Source organism: Gymnoscopelus microlampas (genome assembly GCF_963454915.1).
Source record: "Gymnoscopelus microlampas genome assembly, chromosome: 21".
Classification (NCBI taxonomy): Eukaryota; Metazoa; Chordata; class Actinopteri; order Myctophiformes; family Myctophidae; genus Gymnoscopelus; species Gymnoscopelus microlampas.
The window spans coordinates 35,608,755-35,630,880 of record NC_139958.1 but is presented as its reverse complement, the minus strand read 5'-3'; the positions used below and the strand labels follow the sequence as shown (position 1 = coordinate 35,630,880).

General features: G+C 40.2%; 2 protein-coding genes across 2 annotated transcripts in view; both read left to right on the top strand.

Annotated features, from left to right (window-relative positions):
• Positions 1-22,126, top strand: part of dnajc21 (DnaJ heat shock protein family (Hsp40) member C21) — a 218,275-nt gene that overhangs the window by 175,722 nt on the left and 20,427 nt on the right. The gene's annotated exons all lie outside the window — the stretch shown is intronic.
• tmem38b (transmembrane protein 38B) lies at positions 812-21,423 on the top strand. The gene is made up of 6 exons (XM_084047412.1): positions 812-1,239; positions 13,480-13,636; positions 15,288-15,472; positions 16,428-16,515; positions 17,253-17,370; positions 20,078-21,423. The coding sequence occupies exons 1-6, from the start codon at positions 1,116-1,118 to the stop codon at positions 20,384-20,386; spliced, it is 981 nt and encodes a 326-aa protein (XP_083903538.1). The 5' UTR covers positions 812-1,115; the 3' UTR covers positions 20,387-21,423.

The window sequence follows — 22,126 nt, the reverse complement described above, 5'->3', positions numbered from 1 at the left end:
TGGCGCTACTTGTTCCTGTTTTTTGAAATGTTTACATTTATAACTAGTACATCTACATAAACGTTCAAATTTCAAATATAAAGGGCTTATCCCAAAGGCACGGATGTTAAAAGTGAAAGCGCCCAGGTCTAAGTACCCGTATCTTCTGTATTCTTCAATAAAAAGCATTTTAATCCGATCGGTGGCCATTTTCTATTTTTTAAATAATGTATCAGGGTGCAATACAGCTCCCAACCGATAGGGGCGCGTAGTTGAAAGCATGTGGAGAAAATAGAAAAAATGGCTGGCGATCGGATTAAAAAGCTTTTAATTGAACAATATGGAAGATACGGGTACTTAGACCCAGGCGCTTTAACTTGTAACATACGTGGCCGTGGGGTCAGATCTTTATATTTGAAATCTGAACATTTATGTAGATGTAATGGTTGTAAATGTAAAATTGTCAAAAAACAGGAACAAGTAGCATGACTGTCATGGTATGACAGTCATGTTTCAGGGCTATCTGAGTTCATATTATAGAGTGTTACATAATATGCAAAAAAAAAGAGTTCGTTTTGAGGGCTGAAAGGGGACATAATTATGTGAACGCAGAAAGCACCCTAATATATTGTGTTGTTTAATGTATATTGTCAGTACGAGCTTGGCTTATGAGAACGCCATAGGTGTGCTGCGTCTGTGAGTGTGAGGCTGTGAGCTGTCACATTCGCACCGTGATGGGGGCGGGGTCTTTCAGCTGATCCAATCACAACGCAACAGCCGCTGCTGTACTTGTAGCTCCGCCCCCCCGTCACATCATCAGCGTTATGGCGGAACACGTAGCAGGAATTCCGTGTATGTATTCCGGGCTCAACATAAAGGTGTGATGTGGTCCACGGAGGCGACGCACACACAGCTCTGTTGCCCAGCGACCAGGAGGAGATCTCTCGAGGCTTCATTAGCCAGCAGTTGACCATTTATGATTTTCTTAATTTCCGCCCCACAGCTGCTTCTAATAAGACACTGATACTCTTGAGTTGGATCGTAGCCTGTCAACAGCTCTCTGACAGCAAGCATCACAACAGTGGACAACGCGGACAGGCAGTCGGTTGCAGAATAGAATACGGACGATCACAACTATGGATCTGTTGGGGATGCTGAGCCTGGACGAGCTGTCCCACGGACTGGCCAGCCTGCCCATGTTCCCGTACTTTGACATGGCGCATTACATCGTGTCAGTCATGGCTCTACGCGAGCAGCCAGGTGAGCATTAAACAGTGTGTATATACGCTCTCATAACAACAACATTATGTCATAGGCAGGAAACACTGGCTGATATCTATGTGTGGGGCCATGGAGGAGGAATGCTTTGAACACACTTTCACACTGCTGGAACAATTGCCAACTTCTCTCTCCTCTTCCTATTCGTCTGCAGTGGTGTAAAGTAACTAAGTACATTTACTCAAGTACTGTACTTAAGTAGGCCTACAGTTTTGAGGCATTTTTACTTTACTGGAGTGTTTCCAATTTCTATACTTCTACTCCACTACATATCAGAGACAAATATTGTACTATAACTTTAAGCTCATCTTCAAGGCAAGCTCTGCTACTTTCACATTTTTTTTTTATACATTTGAAAACTTGTGAAATGGGACATTCTGCATAATGGGTACTTTCTACTTTTGGTACTTACATTTTGATACCAATACTATTGTACTTTTGAATTCCGGACTTTTCCTTGTCATAGAGTATTTCTACATTTGCAGTATTGATACTTCTTTCTGTCCCCACTTCCTCTCTCTCTCTCTCTCTCTCTCTCTCTCTCTCTCTCTCTCTCTCTCTCTCTCTCTCTCTCTCTCTGTCCCCCTACATAATATTTGAAGTGGTCAAGTGGATCATCACTTCAAGTTCAAAGTATTGAATACTAGCCTATATATCGTCTCTCTGCATTAAGTCTGTAACTGTTCCCTTTTGAATAAGGAATGCTGTTATTTTACTTATAACAATGAAGATAATTAGCACTAGTTTGTTTAATTTGAAGCCAAGCTGTTTATTGATATAAGAATGTAAAACTAGTAGCCTCTGTGATAGATTTTTGCAGTTTTCATTTAGATGGATTTGACACTAATTCACCATGGTGCACAGTTTGGTTTGGAGCTTGTACAAAATAATGACTTGCTATAAAATAGCACTAATGCACTGGTTCTCAACCTGTGGACGGAGGCCCACTGGTGGGCCATGAGGGTTTTGCAAGTGGGACTCAAATAATTGGCAAAACACTAAAACTTTAATAATAATAATATAACATTCATATTACTGGTAATGCCAATAAAGAACTTAAAGTATTAGTTCCATTGATCAAAGGTGGAGCACAATCGATTATTGATCATTAAAATGAACATGCTCTGAAAATGCACTGCCCACCCATAAGTGGTCAGATGGGTTGGCAGCGAGCGCTTTTGAGACTTTCAGGTGGGCCCTGATCCAGAAAAGGTAATGCATAAATAAGCTGAAATATAGTGAAAATTACCTGCCTGTGACTTTAGTGAAAAAATTAAAAGACAAAAAGTTTCACCTTGTTCACTCAGAGAGGATTCCCATATGTTCTTAAGACATCATGTGCATGTTTGCTTTGTTAGTTCCTGTGTGTAAAACAAACTGTGATTGATTAGATTAGATATGTTGAGTGAAACTATGAAAATGTCTGCCCATCAATTATTAATCAGGTCTTGTGTTCAGTTTGTTTGAAGAATCAACAAAATACAAATCTCCACTTCAAATAGCATTACTCGCCTTTCAGGCCAAAGATAGGCAATGAGCCAAGTTTATTATGTCACTGAGATTGTAGCTGGAGGGACAGGTGGACTTTTTACTGCGAGGGCTGACCTTACACACACACACACACACCACACACCACACACCACACACCACACACACACACACACACACACACACACACACACACACACACACACACACACACACACACACACACACACACACACACACACACACACTACATACTGGAACACATTCACTCACTCATTACTCCATTGTAGTTCCAGCATTCTATTTTAGAACATGCTTTGGAAGGCATCTGAAACTCTGTGGCCTTTTAACCCTCTGTCCTTTGCTCCCATCCATCCATCTATCTATCTACAGAGAGAGAGAGGGAGAGTATGGACACTAAAAATACTTTAGGTCAGTGACACAGTTCATAGCAGCCTCACATCACCTAAGTGTGTGTGTAATGGCAGATGACACTACAGGGCTTGTAGTTTTATGAATGCTAAGTGAGGTCTTTTGTCGCAAACTAAGGAATGTTTTTAAAATGTAAAGAAATATATTCAGTTATTATTAACCCGGTCAACTGAGTATACAGGGTCAACTGAGTATACAGGGTTGAGTGGTTAAAGCTGTTTGTAGGTATTCCACACTGCGTTTTGACCGCCTGGTATGTCACAGTTCTTCCCCAGAAAGGAAAGGAATGTCACAGACTCGCAGGCTGAAAGTATCCCTCTCGTATCCGGTATCTAAATTTAGACATTGATAGAACATCTTCCCGTTCGATCCCGGCCGGGGATCGAACCCACCTCCCACTCTCAAGGCGGACACTCTAACCACAAGGCCACTGAGCTGGTTGTGTTAGTAGAATAACTGGTGACAGAATAACCCGAATAAGTGACAAATTTGTGACATGAGAAGTAAAATAGTAGTTATATTTCCATCAGTTAACCTCTTGTCGTCATGCCAGAAAGGAAAACAAGCAACTAGCATGTTACGGTTCCTTTAGCAATGTCCCCTGTGGACTAGAGACCATGTCCACAGATATTGGAGACGTGTTAAGAGAACTTTGACATGTGAGGAGGTCAAAAGAGAGGCTTAAGACAGAATGTAAATTAAAGACATACAAAGAATATACACTTCAAGTGAAAGGGAGTTTTGAAGAGTGTGAAAATTAAGTTGAACACTGAAGCCCTATTCCTATTTTTGAGAGAAATTTGTGTGAAATTTGTAAACATTTAATTTCATTGAATCTCTCTAACTAGAGCTAAAAGAGAGAAGATAGAGAGAGAAGAAATTGTCACCAAGACTTATTTAAATGTTTGATTGAATGATTGCGTATGACAGGTTGGAGATTTGTTCTTGTTTAGATCGATACCAGGCCCCCCTGCTGTTGTACAGTACATACAGTAACAGTGCAGTGCCCATTCTGTTGCTTTAGCAAACCTTAGAACAGGTTCTCAAAGGTTATGCGGCAAGTTATGTTTATTTTGCAAGTGCAATGAAATTTATGGTTGTCATAGAAGAAGCACACGAGAATGTGTGCTTTTTGTGAAGTACTTTATGGCACTTATGTACTTCCTTTTGCCACGATGAGAAACATTGACAGTAGAAAGATATAGGCTCATAGATTCCCTCCTGGCAAGATACTAAACCCCTAATCACCACTGAAGAGCAGGTTGGTGTCTTAAATTGTTTCCTCCGTCAGTGTGTGAATGTACAGTATGTGATTTGGTGAATGTAACGCACATTGTCAACCACTTTGGATAAAAGTGCTATAGAAATGCAGATACAGCAAGTCCAGAAAAAGGCCTTGGATTCTTTTTTCCCTTTTTTTTAGATTGGAGTAAAGGAAAGGAATAAATTAACTTAAGAAACTGCTTTAGGCAATTGAGATGCAGCCTTGAGCATAAGGGCAGTGTGACACTCACAGCCTCACTCTGTTCAGAGAGAGAGAGAGAGAGAGAGAGAGAGAATACTGAAGTCAGCAGCAAATTAATGGGCTGTGTTGGATCTGGTCTCTGTCACACTAACATTTGAATTGTAAATGTTTCTTTTCCAAATGCAAACACTGGAGTCTCACCATCCTTTAAGATCTTGATCTACCGTTGCTGCATTTAGAGCCTGATAAGTACACTAGCACTAGTAGTGATGTATGGATTTATTAAAAAAAACATGATATCAATTAAAACAACACTTTAAAGCCCTCATCTCTGCACAGGGCATTCAGATATTGGGTATTATTCATAACACTTACTGTACCTGCAGGTTTGTTATGGGATAGAGTGCCCAAGCCTGTCACAACAGAGTGCTTTCTGTTTCACAAACAATGAATTGGCACCAAAGGTTTAACATCTCCATGGTTTCCAAATGTGGTAGAAAAAAGAACTTCACCTAAGCATCTGGTGTATTTGTTTCAGAAATAATTGTTGCATGTGAAAGGATGTTTCCACATATATTCTGTTTTTCATCCGGAAAATAACCGCATCTACAAGCTCAAGACCTGTTCAAAACCGGGTTAAATGTACAACACTCATCCTCATTGTTTCATGCTCAGAAAAGCCTAATGATAATATGATATGATACTGTCACAGAATTCTCCACAATGGTCATTTTATAAATCTGTTATCACTTACGTGAGTTAGCAGTTACTGTACAGTATGTACTGTAAAGTGATGCTGTTCTATTGTTTATCAAGGCTAATACTCAATGTCAGAAACTTGGCTATATTGTATCCCCAAATAAAACGTCAACATTTACTTGTACAGTAAATTTTGACGTTTTATATGTTTTGAAATATGTTTTGACCTAGTTATAATCGGGAATACTTACAGTATGTTTTCATTATATTATTTCGGTTGAAACATTATATAGACCTTACAAAGGGCATTTTTTATTTAAAAGGGAAATCAAAGAGACTACAGTGTAGTGTGTGTATAGTATACAGTGTGTAATACTGTCCACTTTTAAACTGCAGTACCAATTTAGAGGCCTGCCAAGTGGCCTCTTCATGTAGAGCTTGTCAGTAAACAAAATTATGCTGACTATAGGTGTTGACAGTGCAACTATCTGTTAAATATTTAGCCTAAGTAGTGACCTTATGAACCACAGGCCAACAGCTGCTTTTAGACATGAATCTTAACCACATGAACCCTATACTTAGTTTAAGTGGTTAAGTGTTGACCGGAGTACCACAGGGCTCTATACTAGGCCCATCCTGTTTCACTCTATACCAAATATTTTCACCAAAAACATCATATCTACAAGGCAAGCTCACGTTGCAACGTGACATGTCGTGAGCTTGTAGATCTTCGCTGAATGTGCGCCTCAGAATAGGGACACGTTACGGTTCAACTGGTTAAAGCATCTTACTTCACAACTGCTTCTACACAGTCCTCGTGGAGACTGGAGACTGCACAACGTTTTTCAGGCCTAGGAGGACCCCTTAGCTGAGAGAGGGATGCAGCAGGGACCCCCACTGCATATTGTATAACATTGTGTTGCAGTTTAAACTTTTTCATAGATGGATAGACTCGTTTGACAGCACTATCATCTGTGTTGTGTAAATTAATATTTTTTGTTCATTTGTTTGCATATTATCTTTTCTATTAATATGGTGGATTAATGTTAATGTATTTTTTCAGGCATTTGACCCTCAATGCATGGCACATGAGCTTGTAGAGCTGCTCCCATTTTGCAAATGTTTGAAAGTCTTTCACCTATAATGACATGCTGACGCATTAGGGACACCAAGTTGAAAGTGGTTAAGTCTGTCTGTGGCTTTCATGAATATTTAACCGATGAAACACAAGAGTGAAGAGCCTGTGACTAAACTGCATTGGATCCACTAGAACACAGGCTCTTTTTTCCTCCCATTTCCTGAAAAGTAACGGTTTTGGGCACGCAAGGTTGCCTGACAGCAACGATAAGTTATGAGTCTGGACAAACATGGGTATAATCTGCATTGAACAACGATGTGGTGTTTCTGGTTTAGTTACTAGCATGGTGTCTCCGGCTGTTACATGTACAAACTACAAACCACTCCCAGTCCCTCAGTGATAAAACAGGAAGTTTGCATATCACATTGTAAACAGACATATGTCTGGCAACGACTAAACATATGTGACCCAGCCCCAGCGCTTTGATCCTCAAGTAGGCCCCGGTCATTTTTTACATATTATGAAAGTAATTGTACAGTTTGTAATCTTTCCAATGATGTCATACATTGATATCTGAAAATATTTGAAGACTCTTTATTTGGATCCCCATTAGCTTGCTGCCACTGCTGCTCTTCCTGAGGGTCCACATAAAACATCACAACATACAATATTCATACAAACAACACTTGACACTCTAAATCTAAGTTACATTAAAATGCCAATGATAATTAGATAATATACAGGAACATAGGTTAAACATCATGTACAAAAACATAGTGATCATTCCAATTGTGTGGTCTCTCTCATTAATATTTGTTTAATAGATTTTTTTTGGAAAGTATTTGCTCTTTATTTGTTTAATATTTGCAGATGATGAGTTCCATTGTTGGGTGGTGGCTCTATAGATAACTGTTTATTTCTGACTTTGGTTTTGGAAGTTCCAAATACCCTGTCTGGTTTGATGACTGTTTTAGATCTGCATTAAATAGTTGATCTCTGAAGAAATATGGCTTCCCCTCAATAATATATCAATAAAGCAATTCCCCTCAATAAATATGAAGAAATATGGCTTCCCCTCAATAATTGCATTTCTGCCATTTTATAAGACTAGATGTTAACTTAGCCTCAACAGTTAACCATGCCAAACTGTGGTGCATCCTTGCAACATTGGTTTTAAAAAAGCAATGAAGTGCTAATCTTGCAGCTCTCTTTTGTGCTAGCTGGAGTTTTTTTTATATCCCTTTTAGCAGCAGAGGACCACAACCATACAGTACTCCAAATGTGAAAGAACTAATGCCTGTGTTACCTCTTTTCTAATTAATGGTCTAATATAGGGAGAACATCTGCGTGTAACCGCAATACCCAGCTCCATTTATACAACAATAGTATCAACATGATCTGACCTTTTGTAATATGAGCTTCCAAAACTCTATCCACTCTAACATGAGAGGAATTGTCTTCAGGCTTTTTGAACTACTGGTATATTATTGGGAAGATGACCTCAGTCTCTAGACTCTAGAAAGTGTTTTCAAAGTGCTGATTCATTAACATTTAACATTAATGACCTTGCCATACTGCATTTCACTCCTTGTAAGTGGCAAATAAACTTTCTTGATTCTTCTTAACACTCTTCTTTTGCTGATGTTGCAGGTTTGTGTCTCTGTAGACAGGTAGGCTATGTTCTACTTCCAGTCGCCTCCAGTCATTCCACTCATCTGCACAGCAGTCATGTTATGACATAGACAATGCATTAGTTATGTCCCAAACGCACAGTCTATGGGGGAGGTCCTACAATGAGAGGGTTTTGCTCTAAATTGTAGACTGTCTGAACCCTCTGCATGCACACTCAAGCACTTTCAACCTGGACTCTCCTATTTTTGGACACGTCGTCATTATAGGCGAGGGGGGGGGGGGGGGGGCGGGATAGCAGATCTACAAGTTCGTGAGCTTGCTATTTTTGCTTTCCGTCGTACGACAAAGTATATAGGGCTTAACGGTGGCACTCTGTGAAGCCCTATGAATAAAGGATAAGATATGCACATCCCCAGAGTTCTTAAAAAACAGTGCTGGGCCAAAAATACTCATGTGGAAAGAAGGGAATGTCCACACAATAGACTGCTCTCCCATATTTTATTTAACCAACAAAAGCAACGTTTCGTCCACTTTATGCAAGCTGGCCATAGTGTATTTGCTTTAAGATGCATTGGTTTGGAAAAGGTAGATAAAACATGCAGAGAAGTTTGGGAGTCTCTTCTACTTATAAGGGAGGCCTTTTGGATTTATGAACTTAAAACATTTGATATTAGACGTGTGTGTGTGTGTGTGTGTGTGTGTGTGTGTGTGTGTGTGTGTGTGTGTGTGTGTGTGTGTGTGTGTGTGTGTGTGTGTGTGTGTGTGTGTGTGTGTGTGTGTGTGTGTGTGTGATATTCTTAACCTATTGTTTAGGAGTATGGCCCCTTAACCGATTATTTCTGTCCTTTTTATGGGAGGGTAACCTCGCTTCAGATAGCGACTACCTATTGGTTTATTAACTGATCGAATGACGACACCCACTGATGATTGACCTACTTTAGGGTTTCAGAACTATGCTTCTGTTGATTAAATAAAATATGGGAGAGCAGTCGACGGACATTCCGTCCTTTACACTATAAAGCCCCATCATGTAGGAGTATGTGAAAATACAACCTCACATTCAATTGGTGTTTTGCATGATACTAGTTTGCTGTATTATTTGTGTTTAACAATAATTACATGCTTATTGTACTGTAGTCTATTGTATGTGTTTTGATGTTTTGCGTCAGTTGTGAAGCTGTACAAATCAAGTAATTGTGAGAAAGGCTTACATCAAATCTCTGTGTCTTATACATGTCTGCTATGGGTTTTACATAATCATGTCTGTTATGTAAAGAAATATTATGCAAACATGACAGATGGAAAGATTTATTTTACCCACTAATGAAATCCCCCCCTCCCTCCTGGCTTCTGTCTGTCTGTCTGTCTAGTCAAATCATTTTTCAGTGATTTGACTTTGTGCAGAAAACGTTAATCCTCTCTCCAGCTGACAAAAATGAATACAGATGGATACATATAAATAACATAGGTCAGTGTGGTGTAGTTCAAACCACTCGGTAAGTCTGTATTGGCTGCCGTATTAAAGAAGATGATGAGCTTTCATTATGTTCAGTAACGGTTCAATATACCTGTCCTGAACCCACTCCTTGAAATCTGAATCTTTTGTGGCTGTGGTGTCTCAAGTACGCATCTCGTACCAGAGATGGTTGCTGTTCCAAAAGTGTGTGTGTGTGTGTGTGTGTGTGTGTGTGGGTTGCTCAACTAATCGATACGGCAATAATCGTACCGTTACCGTATCAATACAGAGGCTACCTTATCGATACGGCGATTGTGTGTCTGAGTTGGAGTAATCTTTTTTAAAGACAATATTTTTTGCATTTGCATTTATTAATGATTAAATCTTTTACATTTATCCATTAAAACATTCTTTATTTTTATTTGTATTTAGTACCTTGCTTTTTGTTTATGTTATCAACTAAGTTTTTCAAATTGATTTGGAAACTTTACATTTTCTGACAATATATTGGTCAAAACATCAATAATCGGTGGTCTAGGACTGCAAAAGTAAGTTTTGTAGGACACGGTCATTATTCAAATTCAACACGTATTGCGATACATATCGTATTGTGGCCTCTGTGATACGTATCTATCGTGAGGTTGTAGGCAATACCCAGCCCTAGTGTGTGTGTGTGTGTGTGTGTGTGTGTGTGTGTGTGTGTGTGTGTGTGTGTGTGTGTGTGTGTGTGTGTGTGTGTGTGTGTGTGTGTGTGTGTGTGTGTGTGTGTGTGTGTGTGTGTGTGTGTGTGTGTGTGTGTGTGTGTGTGTGTGTGTGTGTGTGTGTGTGTGCATACCATTTTATTCTCATATTGTAGCACTGATGATAATTTTCATGAGTGGTGAGTTTCTGCTACTGAATTGAGAACACAGATTGCTAAACGGATTAGCAGCAGTTTACAACGCATCGCAATCCGATCGCCTATTTTTGGTAAGCGACAATGCCGTACATGGAAGTATAAAATAAATCATGCGTTACAGTTAGGAGAGGTTGATAGATGCCCTGGTCTGCCTGTCCCACTTCAGGGGCGTGTAATCTGGCTTAAATCCCATCAGATTAGCAGTCAGTGTGGCTCTGCATGGCCTTGGCCATGTATTTGAATAGCTGCTTGTGTAACACTTGAGGTTCGTACCTGGAGTTCAAGCCAAACATCTACACAGTAATGTTTACGTCAAGGGGGAATCCCTCCTTGGCCAGGGGAGACATTTTGGGCTTCCGGTTGAGTTGCTTTGGCCTATGCTGAGCAAATGATTTACTAGTGTGCCTGATAGCATTTGTTGGGTTAGGATTGAAATGAAGATACGCATTACAGACTGGTATTTATCAAGTGTTTTAGTATGAGAGATACAAATAAACCCCCCTTTTGCTTTCAGTCTGATCAATAAGCTACACTAAATAGAACTATGATGAGTGCTGACGCATTAGGTTTACTGTATTGTAGTGTGTTAAACTATTTTTTCCATAATATAGATGTACAGCCATCACAGCTGTAGTACTCTGTAAATTACATCACACATAGTCATAAACATAGTAAATTAAACATAGGTTATTATGTCATTTGTCACGGCATGTCTGCTGACTTGCTGAGAAGAACAGGCCATGCTAGTTATTTGTCTTGTGGCGTTCTATCCTTTGGCTGACCTTGTATACTTCTAAATATAACTTAAGCACGGTAGAATTTGCGCTAATGGTTCCTAATTCATCCTTGAGTAGTTGTGAGACACAGTCATTATCCAGAGTCTTTCTGTAATAAGGGGCCAGGGGTACAGGCTAGACCTGTCACACAGTGTGTTGAGTTGAGTAATATGTCATGTTATCTATCTCAACTGACATGGCAGACGGCAGTTTAACTGTGAGCTGTGCACTTTGAACCGAATGTGGTCCATCCACAGTGCTTCTACTCTTCTCGTTCTCTCTTTGTCTACTCTAGTATGTTAAGCTTGTTAATGTTTATTGGACGCTAGTTTGTAATTATGATTATATTTTGTTCTCCCTTACTGTTTTTGTCTGTACTTAAGCTAAGTATGACTGTTATGACTGCTGCTGATCTCTTTTATTTTATTTTAAAATAGATATTCACAAACTATATTTCACATTTATTAGTTATTGGTGTTAATTGCTATAACTTAACCACTTAAACCTTGTATACTTCATTGACCAGAGTCCCCCAGGGTTCTATACTAGGCCCCCTCATTTTTATTATTATTATTATCTACATCAAAACTTGTCACCGACAATAGCCAATGATGAATTGAATACACAGGGACCACAATGGAAACAAGCCCTCAGGGCTTTTAGCAGTATTTTATAACTGTGCCTCGGTACATTTTGCAAACATTTAATAAAGTATTCAATCAATCAATGTACAAGCTCACAACACGTTACGTTGTGACATGTTGTGTACCTGTAGAGTTGCTATTTTCACCGATCGTTCGCCCCAGAATAGGGACGCTAGGGTTCATGTGGTTAATGTAAAAAAAAAGAAAAAGGCTACAGATGGTAAGCTATATACACTTTTCAGCAATCATTAATCCACTGTTATCTTTACCATGATAGCACAGGATTCACAGTGTAAATGCTGTAAACTTGAGATAACATTCACTAAAATGTGGAATTTGTACAACAGATTTCAGGGTGGAGCATGCATTCCCTATTTTCATTGTTCCCAACTTGCATCGTTCCCAAGTATAGGCCGGTGCCCAGGCGGGCACAGGTCTAGTTTCATAAAGCCTGGGCTTGTATTTAAATCTGAGGTGTGTTTTGAGAACTTTTAACCACTTGAACCCTATACTTAGCTGACCGGAGTACCCCAGGGTTCTGTACTAGGACCCCTCGTGTTTTTGATCTATGCTAAATATATTCGCCAATGTTTCCCTCAAATAGGGATGCTAGGGTGCATTCCTGAAAGCCCCCCATAATCATTATTTTTGTGGGCTGGTTAGGATAATAAGTGTTATGGGTGATTCTGGAGTGACTCAGGTACAGTAGTATCGTCATGACTGTGATGGTCTTTGTGCAAACATACATTATAATTAATCTCCAAGACACACATTACATGCACAAATTCCTGCAACACATTCCCATAATGTTGCCTAATGTGAAATATATGTAAGTACTAAGTAGCCTTGGGAACTAACGGTTCCTGAGCCATGTGGCCCATACCTATCTCCTGTTTCTGGAGCGTGAGGTGGCTTTATGTACGCCCCCCCCCCCCCCCCCCCCAGGCATGTACAGTACAAGTACAGTACACCCCCTGGGTTTCAAAAATCTTAGGTCTGCTACTTTTGTGCGACACTGCAGTATGGTGGACCTGCACAGTCAAGAAATTCACCTGCCTTACTTGTAATGTGATGTGACATTAAAGATGTACAAAATAGAGTTTAAGACTTTAACCCAGTAAGACCTGAAGCCGATTCTGCAAATGTCTTCTAAATCCCAACAGTATTCTGAAAAAACGTATGTTTCTATATCAGTGGTGTTCAAACTTTTTCATGTCAAGGACCCCCAAAATGATGTGTATTTGGCCGCCGACCCCTATCTCAAAATATGTTGTTCCAGGGACCCCCAGAAGCAAAGATTTCAGTTAAAAATGTTCGCTTTAAAACAATATATATTCCAAGATTTGCACACATTTTCACGATTTCTCAAAAATAGAAGATCTACAAGCTCATAGCGCGGCACTCGCTATGAGCTTGTATATCTGCTATTTTTGAATAACCAAAGTGTAAAATAATGCTTTTTAGCTCAAATCAAAAAGTGACACAGTATGGGTTAAGTGGTTAAGGATGCTGAAAAACAATGTTTAAAAGATAAGAAAAGATAATAAAAAGCAATCTACAGTAAAAAATAAAACATGAATACATAATAACAAGTAGTCTAAAATTAACACATGCTCATTCTGATAAGCATGCCTTTGCTGTCATGTTCTTGCAGGAGCTCTGGAGCTGTCACGGAGGAGCCCGTTTGCTTGCTGGTTCAGTTGCATGCTGTTCTGCTTCGGAGGTGCTGTGTGCTCTAGCCTCATGCTGGCTGAGCCCCCCGTAGCCCCCCTGTCCAACGGCACCAGTGTTCTGCTGGCTTCAATCTTCTGGTGAGACCTGGAGAACGCAACCCTAACCCTGTCCATGATGTCCAATGTTCTGCAACCTAGTGTTCCAGTTCCAGTTTTGTCTGCTCTTTCTTTAGTTCAGTGGTTTTCCACCTGTGGTAAGGCTCTTAGTGGGCCGTGAGGGTATTGCAAGTGGGTCCCCAAGCAATTGGCAAAACATTCAGATTTTAATGATAATATAAAGTTGGCATTTAAAAAAAATCATTGGTGTGGACTGGGCTTTACATAAGTCAAAATCTGAGTACTTCTTCCGCATCTCATTTTAGTATATAGTTGACATTTTATGACCAATTTAGGAGCAGTATGCAGTAGGCACTGCTTTTACTCTGTTTAATGTGATGCCATTATTCTTTTGCCAGTAGGTAGAGAGAAGTTCAAAGACATTCACAACCAAATATATAAGGCTTTAGCTCCCTCTACTGGTGACAAATGGGTACACACTTCTCAGTATAAAACACAAGGCTCTCTGAAGGCGGTGTGTACCATGTACTGTCAACATATGTGCTGAAATTAGGTGCTCTGTACACACAACATGGGTGGATGAATGAGCAGTGGTGCAAAGTAACTAAGTACCTTTACTCAAATACTGTATTTACTGTAAGTCGAATTTTGAAGTACTTTTACTTACTTGCGTATATTTTATACTTACAAATTTTACCTCACTACATGGGGCAATATTGTACTTTTTACTCCACTACAATTATTTGGCCACTTTCATTACTAGTTGCTTTGCAGATTTTGATTATTAATGCAAACGTATATTAACTGATACATGATGATGTATTAATATAGGTGATTACACGGCTTGGTTGAATGTTAGATTCTGATTGGTCAATCACTGAATTCAGTGGCGTGTTATTTCTGGACAATGACCGCTGAGCTCAATAACAGACCGCTGTCTAATCAAAGGCTCAGAGCACCTGCTGCGCTGCTTGATTTTGTGCCGTATCCAACATGGCAGCCATTTAAACAAACACACAATGACATTCACAGCTAAACATTGTTCTCAAGAATGTTTTTGAAAACATTTGAGGCGAGAAATAGACAATGTAACTTTACTGTTGTTTTCTGAGGCGACCGTGTTGCAGTGGACACACCTGGCATAAATGAATGGAATACTTTCATTACCGTAAGCAATGAAATACTTAGTTTTGTTGTTACTTTTGGGTCAATTTAATAATTTATTTATTAAGTAGCTGTGTAATAAGTTGAATAATTAAATCCCTACGCCTCACGTCTGGATTTAATCATCCTGCCGGGGTTTATTTCTCAACAATGACCGGCTCTCCGTCAATTATCCATTGTTTAAGCTACCCAAGAGCACATAAAGCAATTAAAATCAGCCCCACCTTTACCATCTGCAACATTACATTGAGGAACACATTAATGCATTACTAATTTGTAATCCAATAATATGGTTGTCAAAAATGACTACAGGCATAATAATGAGCGCTTATTTGATACTTTAAGTATACATTTATGTCAAGACCTTTGCACTTTTGCTCAAGTAAAAGTTGTTATAAAGGTATTTTACTTGTAACCGAGTATTGTGGTATTGCTACCTTTATCTGAGTACCTACCTCTCCCACCACTCTTTGACTGAGACAATCCTTACACTTGTGTGTCTTGTCAGGTATCTGGTGTTCTACTGCCCCCTGGACCTGGTTTACTGCATTGCAGCGGTGTTTCCTCTCAGGCTGGTGCTGACGGGCATGAAGGAAGTGACGCGCACGTGGAAGGTCCTCGGAGGCGTCCTCCAGGCTCACGGCAAATACAAGGACAGCCTGCTCGTCATGATCACCATAGGATGGGCCAAAGGTGTGTGTGTGTGTGTGTGTTTACCTTGAAGCAACGTCAGTTACTTATGACATGATGTTACTCAGCTGGATCACTGGTAACGGAGCTCAGATGTCATATAGTTAGGAATTGATTGTTTGACATAAGTTCTCCCACACCTATGCACAACAAACCTCAAGGATTGAGTAAATAAAGATCAATCAAACCATTATTGAATATGTTAGTGTATATCACATGCTCAATTTTTATAATGAGGATGCAGTTTGGGAAAAAGAACAGAGTTATACAGTAGGAGGAGGCAACGCTTTATTCATAAAAAATAAAAAAAACGCCACTGGCCTAGCGGTTAAGGCACATACTGCGAATGACAGCGAGTCGCAGGTTCGATTCCCGAGCCCAACGACCTTTGCTGGGTGTCACTCCCTGTCTCTCTCTCTCCTGTTTCCTGTCTCTCTCTACTGTTTACTATTAATAAAGGCAGAAAAGACCCCCCCCCAAAAAAAAAGATATGAAATGAACTGCTTAGATCACTGTTTTTTAAGAAACTAGAGGTGGCCGGCCACCAGCCGGCCAATTTTAATAGGATGTATAGCTCGCATCTCTTCCAGTTCAATCAAGAGGGACAGTTTGACTCTCAGACCGCTGACACGCGTGTTTACATTATTGGAATAAAAAAGATCGAAAAGATCAAAGCTCTCCATTTGCTCTCCATCATCCCTTTGAAGTCTGGCATCCCATAGCCCGTGGAGACTGTCTGCTGCAGTATCCAATAACAAACCAGATAGTCACTACTTCTGTCAAAAAACTTGTGCAAAGGATACACTTGATGTCTCCTCGCTCTCGGCTCCTTCAAAAGCAACTTTAAGGTTTGGGACGGGAACGATTTCCGGGTCACACTGGAGGACGGAGGAGTCAAGGAGGCAGAAATTGGAGTATTAGCATTTAGCTAATGTGTTTCTGTCTCTCCCTTCACAAGGTGCTGGCGGCGGGTTGATAAGTAACTTTGAGCAGCTGGTTCGAGGAGTCTGGAAGCCAGAGACCAATGAACTCCTCAAAATGTCCTAGTAAGTTTTTCAGCGTCACAGACAGTGAGTGAGATTGGCCCGTATGAAAAGTTCTGTGTGGAACTATTTCTAAGAAATTACATGACAAGGTTAAATGCAAGTGTGACGCCAAGTTGTCCTACCACAAAACTATGCACACACTTTTGAAGACGAAGCATTCAGTCGAGATGCCTAAAGTGACTTCAACAACAGCTGTCCATTACTAACGTCACTGTGAGGTCACATCACTGTGATAACAAGCGTGCTGGTGAAACCACGGTGCTAATCACGAAGATGGTAGTGAACAGTGGTGTGTTCTAGTTCTTTTTGTATACTATACAATAATTATTCTCTGCACGACATGCGCGATACGCTATCGCGTTTTCAATGGATGAAATGGTTATTAGACTGTATACGCTTTTTCCCAAAAAAATCTGCACTGTATACAGCATAACACGGTAGAACACACCACTAGTAGTGAAGGACAGCTGTGAAGGAAATTCACCTGGACAGTCGAATTTTCAATTGATTTGATTTTTAGTCGGTCATGCATGATGCAAGGAATCAGGTTATTTTGGTTACTCGGCAGTCTTAAGAAATGTATTGACTTTCTTTTATCTGTGTAGTAGTCCAGTTTCACACGAGTAAGACTTTCTTGACACCTATAATGGTACTCCAGATAACACTAACTTTATTTCACAGTAAGTTACTTTGTCACATTTTCCACTGATGGTTTAACATGGTTGTTGTTTTTTCAGCCCCACCAAGATCACGCTGATAGGGGCAGTGTTGTTTGCCCTGCAGCATACCGACTACCTGCCCATCCAGAAACACCATCTGATGTTGATCTACACCGTCTTCACTGTGGTCAACAAGGTACGTCTACAAATGCACGCTGTTGCATACAGTATACCATGGGTCTAACTGTTACAGAAGGTCCTAAGAGTTACTATAGGGCCACCAAATCTTTGTGTGGTGATCTTTTTTTTTTTTTTACATTAACCACTTGAACCAGACCAAGTACAGAGTGTCTGTAAATACACAATCACATTAACATGAACATATTAATATAAAAGATAATGTGTAACTAAATAAACAAAAGACATGAATTTACACAACACTGATGATAGTGCTGTCAAATAAGTCTATGAAGCTATCTATGAAAAAGTTTTACTTTGACACAATTTTATACAATATGTAATGGGGGTCTCGGTTTCATCTCTCTCTCAGCTAAGGGGTCCTTGGCCTGAAAAGTGTAGTGTTAGCTGGTAGAGCACAATCCTGTTAACAGGTGTAATCTGTAAAGCCCAGTCCAGACCAAAGAGTTGCAATGCAATGACTTGCAACTTGTAAACCACTTGCAACAGAGTCCTAAAACTGTGGTTTGCAACTGGACAGTCCACTCCCAGGCCCCGAGCTGCGACCCATTTCCGTTTCCACAGAAATATGTGATAAACAACAGATGGGGGCGTCCCTAAACTGGACAGTGACAGCAGACATAATCAAGGCAAGGAGCAGAGATCATTTACGTTTCCATAGTAGCCATAGCATGTCAACCTATTATATTAATATTGTATATCCTAGTCTTATATAAAATATAAAATAGCACTCTCATTTCCTATCTCCCATTCGCTATCTATTTTTCTCTCTCCCGTCTAGACAGATTCGTATGGTAAATGTATATGAATACATAAGCAATGCGACGCGTTGTGAGCTTGTAGATCAGCAGTTTTTGAACTTTAAAAAAAGAAAAATCAGGCATCGGTCAGGCTCTAATTAACATTATGTGTCATTCATTAGCACTGCAGTGGTGACAGGAAGTATTTCAGAGCACATTTCTCATAACTTCAGTCTAACAAATGTTTTGGTCCTGAACTCACTCTAACCCAATCAGACCTGAGGACCGGATTGTCTTCTAAAAAAACTGTTTTCTGAAAAATGTATGTTGCTTCATGAGTGGTTCTCAAACTTTTTTATGTCAAGGACCTCCAAAATGATATGTATTTGGCCGAGAACCCCCATCTCAAAATATTTAGTTCCAGGGACCCCCAGAAGCAAAGATTTGAGTTAAAACATTTTGCTTTAATATATATATATACAAAGATTTGTCACAAAAATAGCAGATTTACAAGCTCATAGCGAAGTGACGCGCTATGAGCTTGTATATCTGCTATTTTTGAATAGGCAAAGTTTTAAATAATAGCCTATAGTTGAAGTGGTTAAAATCTAAAATGACACACGGATCCTTTCCCGGTTTTAATGGGCTAATCATGTGGTATTGCCCCAAAGTCTTATCTTCTAAATGACCTTCCCTCCCTGCGTGTGTTTTTTTTTTTGTAGATGTATCTACGGTGACTCACATTAGCTTGGTATTACCCATAGGGCCGGGGCTTTTGCATCATTTTCATCAGCTTGCATCATTCCCTCTCCTCTCTTCTCTGGGAGACTTGTGCTCTTGACTGAAACACTGATAAATCTACCATGTCTTCTGTTAGCCGCCCCCCCCCCTCCAACTCTGATCTGTCAAATTAATGAACAGACATTTCATCACATCCAACACTTGTGTCTCCCCTCCTATTTTGTTGTTGTTTTGTGTAACGTGCCGCAACCATCAACATGATGGTTGCGGCGTGTGTGTGTGTGTGTGTGTGTGTGTGTGTGTGTGTGTGTGTGTGTGTGTGTGTGTGTGTGTGTGTGTGTGTGTGTGTGTGTGTGTGTGTGTGTGTGTGTGTGTGTGTGTGTGTGTGTGTGTGTGTGTGTGTGTGTGTGTGTGTGTAAAATACTGAATGAACACGTGGAATGTGAAACTGTCCTTATCGTCTCCAGTGGGAGGAAGTCCAAAGTCCTGTGAGGTGGACACTCCTGTCTGTGCATTGTTCTCACGTTCCTTGTGTTGGGGAGTGCAGACTGTCGTTACATGGAGTGTGATAGTTTAGCCAGGACAGGGAATGCATATGATAGAAGCAAAACTCTGATATTATGATTTATTAACCAGCTCAGCGGCCTTGTGGTTAGAGTGTCCGCCCCGAGACTGGGAGGTCGGGCTTCAATCCCCGGGTGAGTCATACCAAAGACTATGAAAATGGAACGCGACGCCTCCCTGCTTGGCACTCAGCATCAAGGGTTGGATTGGGGGTTAGGGCCTGCGACATACTGTATAGCGTCATGTCCAGGGTGTGTACATCAAGCTGTGTCACACTACAGAAACAGGATATATGCTCCTGACCTCTGGGCCACATGGCTCTACTTAATTACTTAAACTCATCAGACTGTCATCCCATACACAGTAGCACATACAGTAAATATGCAACCTTGGCATGGCAAGAACAGAATTACAATGACTACTCAAACGCTCTCTTGCTAACACACACGTGGCTGTCTGTGAATCGGAAGGTTGCAGTTCGACCCCTGGCACGCCCAGTCTGTGCCGAAGTATCCCTGAGCAAGACACACACGCACGCACGCACACGTTGTATGTTTTTTTTTTATTTCTATATTTCTGAGAACATTTCAAGACGGTATCAATTATAGCTGAAAAGCTGCCGAAAAATATGTAACCCGCTACTTCGTTGTCACCTTCCAGACCAGGATGATGCTGACTGGCTCTTCGGTGTCACCCTTCGCTGCCATCGAGTCGGTGGTCCACAAGACCCTGTTCACCGGCGGGTCCTCCCCTTACGCCGCTCTGCCCTCTGACACCGCGAGCAACGCTTCAACCAACGGAGCAGCAGGTCAGCACAGTCCAGCGACGGCCAATGGAGAGGAGAAAGGCTCCCCCAAGGCCAAGGGACAGGGGGAAGGAAAGAAAGGGTCCCCGAAGGCCAAGGGACAGGGGAAAGGAGAGAAAGGGTCCCCCAAGGCCAAGGGACAGGGGGACAAGAAGACCGACTAAATGGCTTTTTCTCAGCTCTAATCAGGGTTAGAGACGTCATGTATGACGTTTTCTTTTCTTTGGTTTCTTCAAAATGATACATATATAAGTCACTGATTCTCAACCTTTTCTATCTCACGGACACCCAGTTTGATGCATTAGTCCGTGGACCCCCATTTTATACAATTTATCTCTGGGAACATTTGTACACTCACGTTGACAGTTACAGACCCTTTTTACCACCCAAAACAATGGGGTCTACACAAAAAGTTTATAAATGTGTAAATTGAATGAGAAATACCTCAACATCTTAACAAACCTTATTTGTTAATGATTACGAATCTTATTTATGTGGTAACCACCCCACTCATCCTTAAAAGAAAACTTCACTCGTGTCCTACCTAAATCCCATTTTTCTGATAGGAGGAGATCAATAATACAGTGTGGCAAAAAAAATACCCTATGTCTTCTGTGCTCCGTGAAATGTTGAGATCGCGAGACAATGTCGCCAAATGTGTTTTTTTTTTTTTCACGTCATGGCATGTACATTCCGTATGCTCTGACATGAAGCTGTGATAAACTGTGATATTCGACATCAGACAATGCAACAGTTATGTAGCTCAAAAGTTTATATATTTATACTGAAAGCAAGCTAATAATCATTTTTCTAACTTAATGGTGATGCATCCTTTCTTACCTCTGGGTTTTGGGGACACTGTGCTGGTCTATGATCAGATCTGCTCTTTCTGTATATATTCTGTTCCAATGTTTCCTGCTCTGAAAAGATTTTTTCACAAGAGAGATTATATTATATTCTACGTTTATTCAGATGGTTTATTCTATTTATCCTCAAAGAATTGCACTCATGAATGTATGGATGTAAAGACTTGAACAATGGAATGCTGTTCTTTTTGCTACATATTCAGTTTGTTGTATGAATGCTGTGAAGGGAAATGTGGAGCGAAAAGGGGTTCACATGCACAATAAAAATGTGTTCATGTGATTTCCAGCCTTTTGCATTTTTTAACATACTGTAATGCACTTTGCACTACATCTCTGTAGTGCAAAGTCGATGAAACCGATAGATATTACTAATAAATATTACTATTTGAAGAAGTTTGCCAAAGAAAACCTAATACATTAGTGGATGTTTTGGCTTGTCATTATTGGTGAAAGGTTTCTCAACTTTCGTGTTGAAATGTGCCGATTGTGTCTTGTAGATTGGCAATTTTTGCCATTTGGTGTACGATGAAGTCTTCTTTGGTTAAAATACAAATTAATGATAAAACTATTGAAAGCTACAATCGATAACGGAGAGAGGTATTTACAATGATTTCCAAACTAAGTGATATATTGTTAAAATAAGTGTTAACTAGCTCTATATTGTGATGGTGATCATTGCTATAGAGTTGTTTGTTCAGTAACCGGGGTGTCCCTGTCTCTGCAGCTCTTTAGTGAACAGAAAATGCATTTTCCGGTTGGGATACAAACTTTATCCTATCAGGAGAGCAAAGTCATACAGGATAAACAAGTGAAATTGGAAGTAATGACACACAGAAATGAGCAGACAACATTTTTATTGGAACACTATCCTACCTTGAGGTCTAAATGTCTCAATGCAGACCGCCTCAAACCACAAATGTACTAGTTACAGTATATTGTATTGACATACAGATTGGTTAAAATAACCTTATATTCATTAAAATTGTAGCTTGAACTTTTCAACCAGTCGGAACCATGGAGACATAACATCTGGCTTTC

What these genes read in the sequence shown, in the direction of transcription:
- tmem38b (XM_084047412.1), top strand. Translation starts at nt 1,116, where the DNA reads ATGGATCTGTTGGGGATGCTGAGCCTGGACGAGCTGTCCCACGGACTG. An exon ending in CACCATAGGATGGGCCAAAG is followed by an intron (nt 15,473 to 16,427) that starts GTGTGTGTGTGT and finishes TCCCTTCACAAG; the next exon opens with GTGCTGGCGGCGGGTTGATA. An exon ending in TCTTCACTGTGGTCAACAAG is followed by an intron (nt 17,371 to 20,077) that starts GTACGTCTACAA and finishes GTCACCTTCCAG; the next exon opens with ACCAGGATGATGCTGACTGG.